Source organism: Mobula hypostoma (genome assembly GCF_963921235.1).
Source record: "Mobula hypostoma chromosome 14 unlocalized genomic scaffold, sMobHyp1.1 SUPER_14_unloc_2, whole genome shotgun sequence".
NCBI lineage: Eukaryota > Metazoa > Chordata > Chondrichthyes > Myliobatiformes > Myliobatidae > Mobula > Mobula hypostoma.
In genome coordinates, this window is record NW_026948148.1 from 161,894 (window position 1) to 174,482 (window position 12,589).

General features: G+C 42.4%; 1 protein-coding gene across 2 annotated transcripts in view; it reads right to left on the bottom strand.

The window, feature by feature from the left end:
• fbxl9 (F-box and leucine rich repeat protein) overlaps window positions 1-5,114 on the bottom strand; it is a 47,904-nt gene extending 42,790 nt beyond the window's left edge. Inside the window, exons 1-2 of one of the 2 annotated variants that reach the window (XR_010016749.1) lie at window positions 5,004-5,114; window positions 3,929-3,992 (exon numbers count right to left, since the gene is read on the bottom strand). Coding sequence is in view for 1 of the 2 variants with exons in the window: in XM_063039163.1 (XP_062895233.1) it covers window positions 3,929-3,992; window positions 4,859-4,968 (174 nt within the window). In the remaining variant the exon portion in view is untranslated. Of the gene's footprint in view, window positions 1-3,928; window positions 3,993-4,858; window positions 4,973-5,003 lie in introns of those variants that run through there. The other variant, XM_063039163.1, reaches the window with a different exon arrangement.
• Between the last annotated feature and the right edge of the window lie 7,475 nt (window positions 5,115-12,589).

Sequence of the window (12,589 nt, forward strand, 5' to 3'; positions counted from 1 at the left end):
TCTCTCTCACAGTGCATCCAGCATCCTCACTGTTCTAAAAGTTATAATACCATATATATAAAAGTTATTCTGACACCTACTCATTATATTGCTGTTTTAACAACAGTAATCTTTCCGCACTTGGCTGTGATCTACTGCTCATCAATCTCCTGTCACTCAGGAGCAGCCTGTCCAGACCCAACTTTACAACACAATTTCCCCCCTTCTCAACACGAGAAAGACAAGATTTTCGAAGGGAGTTATCCTGCTTTCTCATTCCACGTTGGCTTGGCACATCATTGACTCCAACAATATTGTCTCATCCTCTCTTGACCACTTTGATTATATTTCCACCTCAACCCTCATCTCTACTTCATTAACCCACAATATCTATTATCTGTTATTGTTTGACTTTGTATGACTTCAATGCACTGTCGTAATGCATTGATATGTGTGGACAGTACGCAAGGCATGTCCTTCACTATAGAACATTACAGCACAGTACAGGTCCTTTGGTCCATGATGTTGTGCTTTTAACCTACTCTGAGATCAATCTAACCTTCTCTCCATTTTTCTATCAGCCATGTGTCTACCTATGAGTTTCTTAAATGTCCCTATATGTCTCTACTACCACTCCTGACAGGGTATTTCATGCACTCATCACTCGCTGCGTAAAAAAAATCAACCTCTGACGACCCTATATGCTTTCCTCCAATCATCTTAAAATGATACCCTCGTAGTAGCCATTTCTTATGACAACCTTCTACACTATCCACAACTCCCCCAACCTTCATGTCATCTGCAAACTTACTAACCCACCATTCAACTTCCTCATCCAAGTCATTTATAAAAATCTCAAAGAACAGGGGTTCCCAGAACAGATCTCTGCAGAACACCACTGGTCACTGACCTCCAGGTAAAATGCTCTCCATTTACAAACACCCTCTGCCCTCTATGGGCAAGCCAATTGTAAGTCCACACTGGATCCCATGCCTCCTGACTTTCTGAATGAGCCAACAACTGGGAATCTTAACAAACATCTTACTTAAGTCCATATACTCATCACTGCTCCTCCTTCATTGATATGCATTGTCACATGCTCAAGGAATTTAATCAGACTCATGAGGCATGACCTGCCCCTCACAAAGCCATGCTATCCCTCATCAGGCTATACTTTTCCAAATGCTGATAAATCATATCTCTAACAATCTTTCCGATAATTTGTCCACCACTAAAGTAAATCTCATTGGTCTATAGTTCCCCGAGTTATCAATGCTCTCTTTCTTGAACAAAGAAATAACATTTGCCATCCTTCTTAATCACCTGGTACTATTCCTGCGGCCATTGCAGATGCAAAGATCACCAAAAGTGCAGCAATTTCTTCCCTTGCTTACTGTAGTATATCCAGTCTGGCCCCAGGGACTAATGTTTTCAAAAGTTCCAACACGTCCTCTTAATGTTGACATATTCTAGCATGTCAGCTTGTTTTTCACTGTTCTCACAAATGTCAAAGTCCTTCTCACTGGTGTTCCCTTACCTCACCTAACAAATTCTGCACTATTTAAACCTTTTGCACCAAGGAGGCGCCAATTAATATTAGGGAAGTTGAAAACAACTGTGATTCCTGCACCTTTCCAAAATCTGCCTCCCAATCTATTCCTTTTTTTTCTCTATTGCGATTGTATGGTGTATAGAATACTCTCAATAAAGTGGTTGCTGCCTTCCTGTTTCTTACTTACACTCACCCATGATGTCCTCCCTTTCTGCAACTGTGATACAATTCCTGATTAGCAATGCCATTCCTCCACCTCTTTTACCTTCCTTCCTAACCCTTTTGAAACATCTAAAGTCTGATATCTCCAGCAGCCATTCCTGCCTCAGTGACAGCCAAGTCTCCATAATGGCCACATCATAATTCCACATGCTCATCATCCTAAACTTCTGAATTAAAATAGACACACTTCAGCCTATCCCACTGACTGCAGATTTTCCCTACCAATTGTCTATCCATCTTCACAGTCTCTCTGAATGTTACATTTACCTGTAACACCAACTTCCCCATCCTCTGACTTATCATTCTGGTTCACATCCCTCTGCCAAACTAGTTTAAACTCTCAACAGCTTTAGCAAATCTGCCCACAAGGATATTGGTCCCCATCAAGTTCAGGTGTAACCCATCCTTTTTGTACAGGTCATACTAGAATGACCCACAAATCTGAAATGCTGCCCACTGCTCCAATTCCTTAGCCACTCATTCATCTGCCAACTCATTCTATTCTTAACCTCACTGGCATGTGGCACAGGCAGCAATCCAGAGACCTTTGTGGTCTTGCTTTTTGGCTACCTACCTAGCTCCCTATATTCTCTCTTCAGGACATCATCCCCTTACCTACCAATGACATTAGTACCATAAATTCTGGCTGCTCACCCTTCCCCTTTAGTCAACTGTGGAAACAATCTGAGATGACCCTGACCCCAGCACCTGGGTGGCAACTACCATCCCAGTGTCACTTTCACATCCAGAGAATTGCTTGTCTGTTCATCTTACTAATGAATTCCCTATCACTACTGCACTCCTTTTGGAGTCACAGAATCAGACTCAGTGCCAGAGACCTGCAGCTTTTCCTTGATTGGTCATTCCACCCCCCCACCCCCCACCAAAGGTATCCAAAGTGGCTTCTTTTTTCCAGTCCTGACAAAGGGTCTCAGCCCAAAACATCCAATGTATACACCTTTCCATAGAAGCTGCCTGGCCTGCTGAGTTTTTCCAGCATTTTGTGTGTATTAAACCAAAGCAGTACCTGTACATATCTGATATTAAAGGGAATGGCCACAGAGGAACATTACACTATCTATCTATTCCCTTTCCCTCTCCTGACAGCCACCCAGCTACCTGCCTCCTGCAACTTAGGAGTGATTACCTCCCTGTAGCTCCTATCTGTCACCTATCTCAATATTCTCCCATACGAACCGAAGGTCATCCAGCTGCAACTCCAGTTCCCTAAAACTGCCTTAAGGATGTAGTTAACAGGGACACTGATGTAGTTAACAGGGACACTGGAGGTATCCTATAACTCCCACACCTGACATGTAAAACACATCACTAAGCCTGGAACCATTCTCCTTATCTAGCTAGACACTAAGAGACAAAGAAAGAAAGAAGATTAACAAAGTTCAAAGTAGATTTATTAAAGCACATATGTACCCCAAATCTGTACATATGTACAAAATGTATAATGTACAATTTATACATACGTACAAGGTACATATATGTCACCATATACAACCCTAGGATTCATTTTCTCACAGGCATTCACAGTAAATACAAGAAACACAATTGAAACAATGAAAGACCACATCCAATAGAATGGATATGTCGGCCTTCACCTGTTCTCGCTGAAGCCTCTTGAGCCAAAGATTCAGCCTCCCACCCTAATTGTCCGCTCACACAATGGCCACTCCCATATGTATTTTGGTACATGTGCCAACAATAATCCAATTTACCACAAAATCCATAAGTCTCAGTCCTACTATTTCAAACTGGTTGGTTCTCCTGCCCCAGTATATTTGACTATCTACTATGTTAATTTATATATATGGATATACCAGGTCTCTTCCTATACCTAAATCAGATTAGTCCCTCCCCTCCCCTATGGCCAAACCTCCTCCTCTCCTATTAAATACTTTATACTTTATTGTCGCCAAACAATTGGTACTAGAACGTACAACCATCACAGTGATATTTGATTCTGCGCTTCACACTCCCTAGATTACAAATATTAAATATTAAAAATAGTTAAAATTAGTAAATATTAAAATTTTAAATTATAAATCATAAATAGAAAATAGAAAAATGGGAAGTAAGGTAGTGCAAAAAAACCGGGAGGCAGGTCCGGGTATTTGGAAGGTACGGCCCAGATCCGGGTCAGGATCCATTCAGCAGTCTTACCACAGTTGGAAAGAAGCTGTTCCCAAATCTGGCCGTATGAGTCTTCAAGCTCCTGAACCTTCTCCTGGAGGGAAGAGGGACAAAAAGTCTGTTGGCTGACTATATAATATTGATTATAAAAAAAACTCTATTAAAGAAAACACTGATTTCTTAAAGAACTGAGCTCATATTTAAAGCAATCATCCTGTGATCCTGTCTGCAAAATATTGCTATTGTTAAATTGTATTTTAACAATCAGTCATCCCCTCTCTTGATTATATCTTGAACACCTCAACATTTCTTGTTGATTAGAATACTCACACTTCCCATTATTGTATTTCTTCATTAAAAACAATGTCCTATTTAAGCCTGTGTGCCCAAAACCTCAATCGCAATATCACTTTCTCCGTCCTAATCTTTCCTGCATTCCTCGACCATCCCATTTCTTTCTGAATATTATAAAGATGTTTTCCTGTTTTTCATTTCTCATCTACTGCAATTTATTTGAATGTCCACATCTGCTTTCCAGTTGCCTGCTATGCTAATTTATCTGCTTGCTCGTGCCCACTAATACCAACATGTGTTGGAATCCACATAAAACATACACAGAGTCTCACCATTTTATGTTTAAATAAGGGCTGTATTATTTCACACATATCTGGTTTTGCCTCTGAATGTAAGTCTGTTAGACTCCTGATTGTTGTGCTTGAATCAGACAATAATACAACGTTCAATGCTCTCACTTCCTCTACCCACTGTAAAGCTAATTTCACCTTTATGCACTGAAATATCATAATTTATCCTCATCTGTTTTAATGTTAACGAATCTTACCCCTTTCTACAATTACCATTTCTTGAAGTATCTGTGTATATTTGTAAATATCCATAATTATTATTTACATCTTGATTTAAAATCTATTCTTGTCTCCTTTCGAGTAATTTAAGATCTACCTCTGGCGCTTCACACAGCTATGGAGGCACCACAGGAAAAGGCACTGCCTTACTAATTTCTGTTTTTCCGTGCAAAACTTCCGTTTTTCTTTCTTTCCTTTTCGTAGCATAAATCTAAAAACTGTTTAATCGGATGATTTTCAACCTGCCCTTGTTGGTTTAGTTAGGCGAGCTGTGTTTTCGGTTCCAGAGGTGCGGCCTCACCGCTGCCCGCGTTCCGTAACCAAGGCGACGTCACGTGGTGTGAACTCGGCGCTCGGCATGCGGGGAACAGGAGTCCCACCGCGCCTGCGCTCCGGTGCTGCCGGGGCGCTCTCCACATGAAGCGCATGCGCATGTAGGAACAGCGGGACGGCAGCGGGGGGGCGGGTTGCTAAACGGGCGCGTGCGCACTACTGACAAACCACCTCGGGGTAATGGCTGTTTTTTGTCGGGGGGGGGATTGATTGTGAAGACTTGTTGATCTGTCAGACCCAGAGATGGAGCATTGCTGTGTTTTTAAATGATGAAAATGCTGAGAAAATGAAGCTCAAAGTAGAAAAGTCGAGTTTATTGTTATATGTATAAGTACATCTATGTACAGGTGCAGTCACCGGCACATAGCTTTAGAAAAATGTTCGATCGATGCTCAGCATCAATGAGCCATATTCAATATTTCAGAACAGGTAGAAGTGAGTTTTCATTTGCAGGTTCTTCTTTCTACACTTTATTTCTCTCTCTTCATTGCCTTAATTGTGTAATTTATGTATAATTTCTATATCCTGCGCTCTCTGTATCTTTGTGCCTGTGATACTGCTGCAAGCAAGTTTTTCATTGCACCAATACGTGTGCACATAACACTAAATATGATTTGACCCGTCATGAACAACGTTAGTCGTGAAGAGGAGGGCAGAGGAATGAATGACAACGGGGAAGGGGGTGACAGTGCAGTGCAGACAGTGCAAAATGGTAATAAGACAAAAAATGGGTCTGGAGAAGGTTTAATTGGAGCCACAGAACCGTATCTGAAATTGTTCAACCAAGTGTTGAGTCCGGAAGACAGGACTGTCCTAGCAGAACAATGTGGAGATGTTCCTCAAGCTTCATTTCAGGAGATCATTTCATAGAGTGTGACAGGGATGGAGAATTAAAGTGATATAGAGACCATTACATATTTTAGGTAACATTCTGTAAAACATTGCCTGGGTCTTATGGAAGTTTATCTTTGACCTTTGAGGACAACGACTCCTTCATGCTCAAGTCATAGTCATAGAGTAATGCATTATGGGAACAGACCCTTCGGCCTAACTGATCCACGTTGACCACAGCATCCTCCCTACTGGTCCCAGTTATCTGTGCCTGGCCCATACCCCTTCAAGTCCCTCCCCTCCATGTACCAGTCCAAATGCCTCTGTTTGATGATTCAATGAATGGTGAGATTGGGGATTAAGTCTGTGAACTTGGGCTACAGCAGAGAAGGAGGGGACACCCAGGCTGAGATAGGGTCCCTGATATAATGGGCATAGCTCAAACACTTTGGCAGTGAGGTTGTTCTGCAGGATTTTCACAGTGACCCAAAAGATGAACAACACATGGTGGAAGGAATTGTCAGGCCCGACAACACTTGTGAGAGGTAAAATAAGTAAGGAACAGATGGGAAGCTTTGTGACAGGGTAAAACATTAAAACCTCCCCACCAAGAGCAGTGAACAGTGGTAAGCGTGTCTATTTGGGTGCATCACAGCTTGGTATGGCAACTGCTCTGCATTATGACTGCAAGAAATTGCAGAGGTGTGGACACAGCTCAGCACATCATGGAAAGTAGCCTCCCCTCCGTAGAGTCTGGCTGCTCGAGTAAAGCAGTCAGCATAATCAAAGTCCCTAGACACCCTGCACATTCTCTCTTCTCTTCCACCAGACAGAAGATACAAAGACCTGAAAGCATGTACCACAGGGCTCAAGGACAGCTTCTCCTCCACTGTTATAAGATTTAAATGGTTCTCTAGTGTGATTAGACAGACCCTTGACTTCACAATCTAACTTACTATAATCTTTCACTTCATTGTTTACTTACACTGCACTTTCTCTGTAGCTATTACACTTTATTCTGAATTTTGTTAATGTCCTTTTCTGGTCAGTGCACTGTGTGATGATTTGACCTGAATTAATTGTGTGCAAGACAAGCTTTCCAGTCTATCTCAGTACATGCACCAATAATAAACCAGTTCCAATTCCTGCTCAGTCTAGAAGATCCTGGAGCAACAAGGAGTATTCTTCCTCAAAAGAGTAAGACAAAATTGTAGAGCTGTTCAAAACTCTGTGGTGGAGAAGCTACATCTAAAAGCAGAATAGTTTGGTCATGGTTAAAGGTACATCTTTATACAACTTTTCACATTACCCATGCTTTGTAGGTAAAGAAAGGCAGTCATTCTTTCTTGTCAACCTCCAGTTTCTTCTTCAAATGGATCATGAGATCATTCCTGCTGAACATCACATTACAATAAAATACCCCTTCACTATCGCAATGGACTGAAGAGTCCAGCAGAACAACACAGCTGAATCTCTGGATGTTGTGACATCCTCTGGTATGCCATTGAGGGAGCACATAGAATATTACAGCACAATATCTCGGCCCATGATGTGCTAATCTTTTAACCTACTCTAATATAGTCATAGAAATGTAGAGCAATATAGCATTAAAAAGACCCTTCAGCCCTTCTAGTCCATGCTGAACTATTTAAACTGCCAACTCCTATTGACCTCCATGGGAACCATCCTACCATCCATGTACCTATCAAAACTTCCCTTAAGCGTTGAAATCAAGTTTGCATACATCACTTGCATTGGCAGCTCCTTCCACACTTTCACAACTCTCTTGAACTTTTCACCTTTCACCCTTAACCCATGATCTGCCACAGCAAACTGTTGAGGCCAGTTCATTAGCTATGTTTAAAGGGAAGTTAGATATGGCCCTTGTGGCTACAGGGGTCACGGGGTATGGAGGGAAGGCTGGGTTCTGAGTTGGATGATCAGCCATGATCATAATAAATGGCGGTGCAGGCTCGAAGGGCCGAATGGCCTACTCCTGCACCTATTTTCTATGTTTCTATGTTTCTATCTCTGGTTGTAATCCCAATCAACCTCTGTGGAAAAAGCCTGCTCACATTTACCCTATCTACACCCCTCATAATTTTGTTTACCTCTATCCAATCTCCTTTCAGTCTTCTACATTCCATAGAATAAAGTGCTAACCTATTAAATCATATGACTCAGGTCCTCCAGTCCTAGCAACATCCATGTAAATTTTCTCTGTACTCCTTCAACCTTATTTACATTTTCCCTGTAGGTGGGTGAACAAACCTGCACACAATACTCCAAATTAGGCCTCACCAATGTCTTTTACAACTTCAACATAACATCCCATCTCTTGTACTCAGTATTTTCATTTGTGAAGGCCAATGTACCAAAAACTTTCTTTATGATCCTGTGACAAAAAACTGTGGGTCAATTGTTTAAGAAAAATAACCAGATGGCTTGAGTCACAAAAATAAATTGAGGTGCTTTTATTTACCTCAAAACAAGACAAAAACTGGGGGGAAAAAAATATATAGCCACTCTCAGACTAAACACAAAAGAATACTAACCCCAAAACCTGTCTGTATCTTGTTTTTACAGCAGTTAGCATCCAACTCAATGGTGCATTACCACCACCTAACCCCAAAACCTTGGTAACCTGAGGCTTATAACTGCTAAGCCCCGCCCCTAGACCAACCAAAAGCTAATTAACTCAATTATCCAATTAAAGATGGTACCCTCCACCATCAGCACACCTGTGCAGGTTGCTGCTGCCTCTGTATGAGACAGCTCCATGCAGCAGCTCTGTTTCAGACCCAGTGATTATTACAGCTGGGGATGAGTGTTTTACTGAGTGCACCATGTGTCGTCTGTAGTTAGTGACGAGCCGTCGTCACATTAGACCCTATCTATCTGTGATACTGCTTTCAATGAATTATGGACCTGTATTCCTAGATCCCTTTGTTCTACAGCACTCCTCAGTGCCATACTGTTCACTGGATAAGATCCACCCTCGTTGGTCCTGCCAAAGTGCCACACCTTGCAGTGTTAAATTCCATCTGTCATTTTTCAGTCCGTTTTTCCAACAGGTCTATATTCCTTTGCAAGCTCTAATAGTCTTCCTCCCTGACCACTACACTCCCAAATTTGGTGTCATCCACAAATTTGCTGATTCAGTTAACCACATTACCAGCCAGATCATTGATATAGATGGCAAACAACAATGGACCCAACACCATTGGGGTACTGCACTAGTTACAGGCCTCCAGTCAGAAAGGTTGTTTTTTTGAGTAGTGACCAATCAGCAATTGGAAGCGTTAGAAGCCAGGTTCTAATTCAGGTTCGCCAGTTGACTACATAAGACATCAACTCGCGGCAGTTTGGTGTTTTGAGTAACGATCGGAATTGATTGCCAAGAACAAATTAAAATAAGGCAGGGGCAAGTGGGGCGGTCGTTGTTGGAGCAGTCATTGTTGGAGGGGACAGTGTTAGGGTGGGAATTTTGAGGCCTTAGCTCTTTGACACTTCATCAAGGAGAAGCTTGAGTGAGAGAAAGTGAAAAGCTGTATTTAGTTTTTTTTCTCTCCACAATTTATTTATTGTTTTTCCTTATATTTGCTAAGTTAGAACAGTAGAGATGCCAAGCAGGATATTGGATTGCTCCTCTTGAGGAATGTGGAAGGCAGGGAGACCTTCAGTGTCCTTGACGACTGCAACTGTAAGAAGTGCATCCAGCTGCAGCTTCTAACAAACCGTATTAAGGAATTGGAGCTGGAATTGGATGAACTCCGGACTATTCGGGAGGCTGAGGGGGTGATAGATAGGACATAGAGAGAGGCAGTATCACCCAAGGTGCAGGACACAGGGAACTTGATGACAGACAGGAAGAGGAAAGGGGTTAAACAGCCAGTGCAGATTACCCCTGTGGCCATCCCCCTCAACAACAGGTATGTCAGTCTGGATACTTTTGAGTGGGTGATCACCTAGCAGAGGATAGTCACAGCAGTTAGGTCACTGGCACTGAGTCTCGCACTGTAACCCAGAAGAGAATGGGGGGAGTGGTGATACGGGATCTAAATTAGAGAAAAGCCAATTTTGATGGTATCAGAAAGGATCAGGCAAGTGTGAATTGGGACAGGCTGTTTTCTGGCAAAGGTGTACTTGGTAAGTGGGAGGCCTTCAAAAGTGAAATTTTGAGAGTACAAAGCTTGTGTGTGCCTGTCGTAATAGAAGGTAAAGATAACAGGTTTAAGGAACCTTGCTTTCAAGAGAGATTAAGGACCTTGTTAAGAAAAAGAAGGAGGTGTATAGCAGATATAGGCAGGTAAGAACAAATAAGGTACTTATAGAGGATAAGAAATACGAGAGGCCCTAGCAGACAAGGTGAAGGAGCATCCTAAAGGATACTTTTGTTAAGAGCAAAAGGATTGCAAGGGATAAAACTGGTCCTCTGAAAGATCAGAATGATAATCCATGTATGGAGCCAAAAGAGATGGAGGAGATCTTAAATGGATCTTTTGCGTCTGTATTTACTCAGGAGAATGGCACAGATTCTATGAATGTGAGGCAAAGCAGCATTGACTTCATGGACCCTGTACAGGTTACAGAGGAGGAGGTGTTTGCTGTCTGGAGGCAAATTAGGGTGGATAAGTCCCCAGGGCATGTCAAGATGTTCTGTGGGACCCTGTAGGAGGCAAGTGCAAAATTTGCAGGGGCCCTAATGGAGATATTTAAATCGTCCTTAGTGACAGATGAGGATTGGAGGATAGCAAATGCTCTGAAAGGCTCTGAAAATAAACCAAGAAATTATAGGCCGGTGAGCCTGACATCAATAGTGGGAATGTTATTAGAAGGTATTCTGAGGGACCGGATATATGAGTATGCAGATAAACATGGACTGATGAGGGTTAGTCAGCATGGCTTTGTGCATGGAAGGTCGTATCTAACCAATCTTAAAGAGTTTTTCAAGGAAGTTACCAGGAAAGTTGATGAAGGCAAGACAGTGGATATTGTCTACATGTACGTTCGCAAGGCATTTGACAAGATCTCACATGGGATCTTGCTCAGCATTAAGGATGAAGTAGTAAATTGGATTAGACATTAGCTTTGTGGGAGAAGCCAGAGAGTGGGAGTAGACTCACCCTTATCAAACTAACCATTCCCTCCATGTAGCTTTCTATTTTTTTCAATCATCCATGTGACTTACTCAAAGTTTCTTAAATATCCCTAATACACCTGCCTCTACCACCACCCCTGGCAGGGTGTTCCATGCACCCACCACTCTCGTGTAACAAATTTACCTCTGATATCCCCCTGTATTTTTTCCCAATCACCTTAAAATTATGCTCCCTTTATACCTTGGTGAAATAAATCTCGCTATCCACTCCACCCATGCCTCTTAGAACATAAAACATAGAACACTACGGCATAGTACAGGCCTTTCAGCCCGTGTTGTTATGCTGACCTTTTAACCAACTCTAAGATCAATCTAATCCTTTCCCTTCACATAGCCCTCCACTTTTCTATCATTCTTGCCTAAATGATAAAGTGAGTTTTAAAAACAACTCTGTGCAAATATAGATATTACTATGAACATGCTATACATGTTAATTCAGAAAGAAACCACAATTTGCCCATTCCCAGGGTGTGAGCAGTGAAGATAAGGCCAGAACTCATGGCTAACCTATTTTTGCCCCATAGAAACTGGAGGCAGAAGTAAAGAAAAGACAGTCTGGTTTGTGAGAGGACAGAAGCCTTTGAGCTGGTCAAAGAGTTTCTCACTGGTGAACACACTCGTCAGCACAGCCTGAGAGAGTGGTGGTGAGCGACTGCTTGACCTTTCACATGACCACTCACTTTCTTCAGGGCACGTTCAGAGGGGCACCCCTCGCACATTCATCCACACCAACATACTTATTGTCACACTCAAACTCACACCCTACATGTTCTCTCATGTATACACTCTGACACATGTACTCACCCTCGTGCACAAGTACTCATCCTAAGTAGCACCTGTGCTCTCACACATTCACCCTTGTACTCATAAACACATGCATTTACTTACACCCACTCATGAAATTACACACTTTTTCTCACACACAGCAACATACAGTTACTCAGCCGACCAGGCAAACGCACTCTTACAATAGAGCAACACATACAAAGCTGGAGGAACACAACAGGTCAGGCAGCAACTATGGAGGAGAATAAACCGTCGACATTGCTTCGGGTCCAGACCCTTCATCAGGACTGGAGAGGAAGAGGGAAGAGGCCAGAATAAAAGGTGGGGGGGTGGAGGAGTACAAGTCAGCTGGTGATAGGTGAGGGGAAGGTGGTTGAGTGGGGGAGGGAGGTGAAGTAAAAAGCTGGTGATAATGTGGAAAAGGTAAAGAGTTAAAGAAAAAATCTGATAGAAGAAGAGAGTGGACCATGGGAGAAAGGGAAAGATAAGGGGCACCAAAGAGGCGTGATACACAGGTGAGGAAAGGGGAAAGAGTACGAGGGGAGACAGAACAAGGAATGGAAAAGGAGAGAGAGGGTGGGTAGAGAAGTTACTGGAAGTTGAAGAAATCAATGTTCATCCTGTCAGGTTCTAGGCTACCTAGACGAATTGTTTATCGTCTTATGGTCTATGGAATATAAAGTGTTGCTCCTCCAACCTGGGAGTGACCTCAGTAGA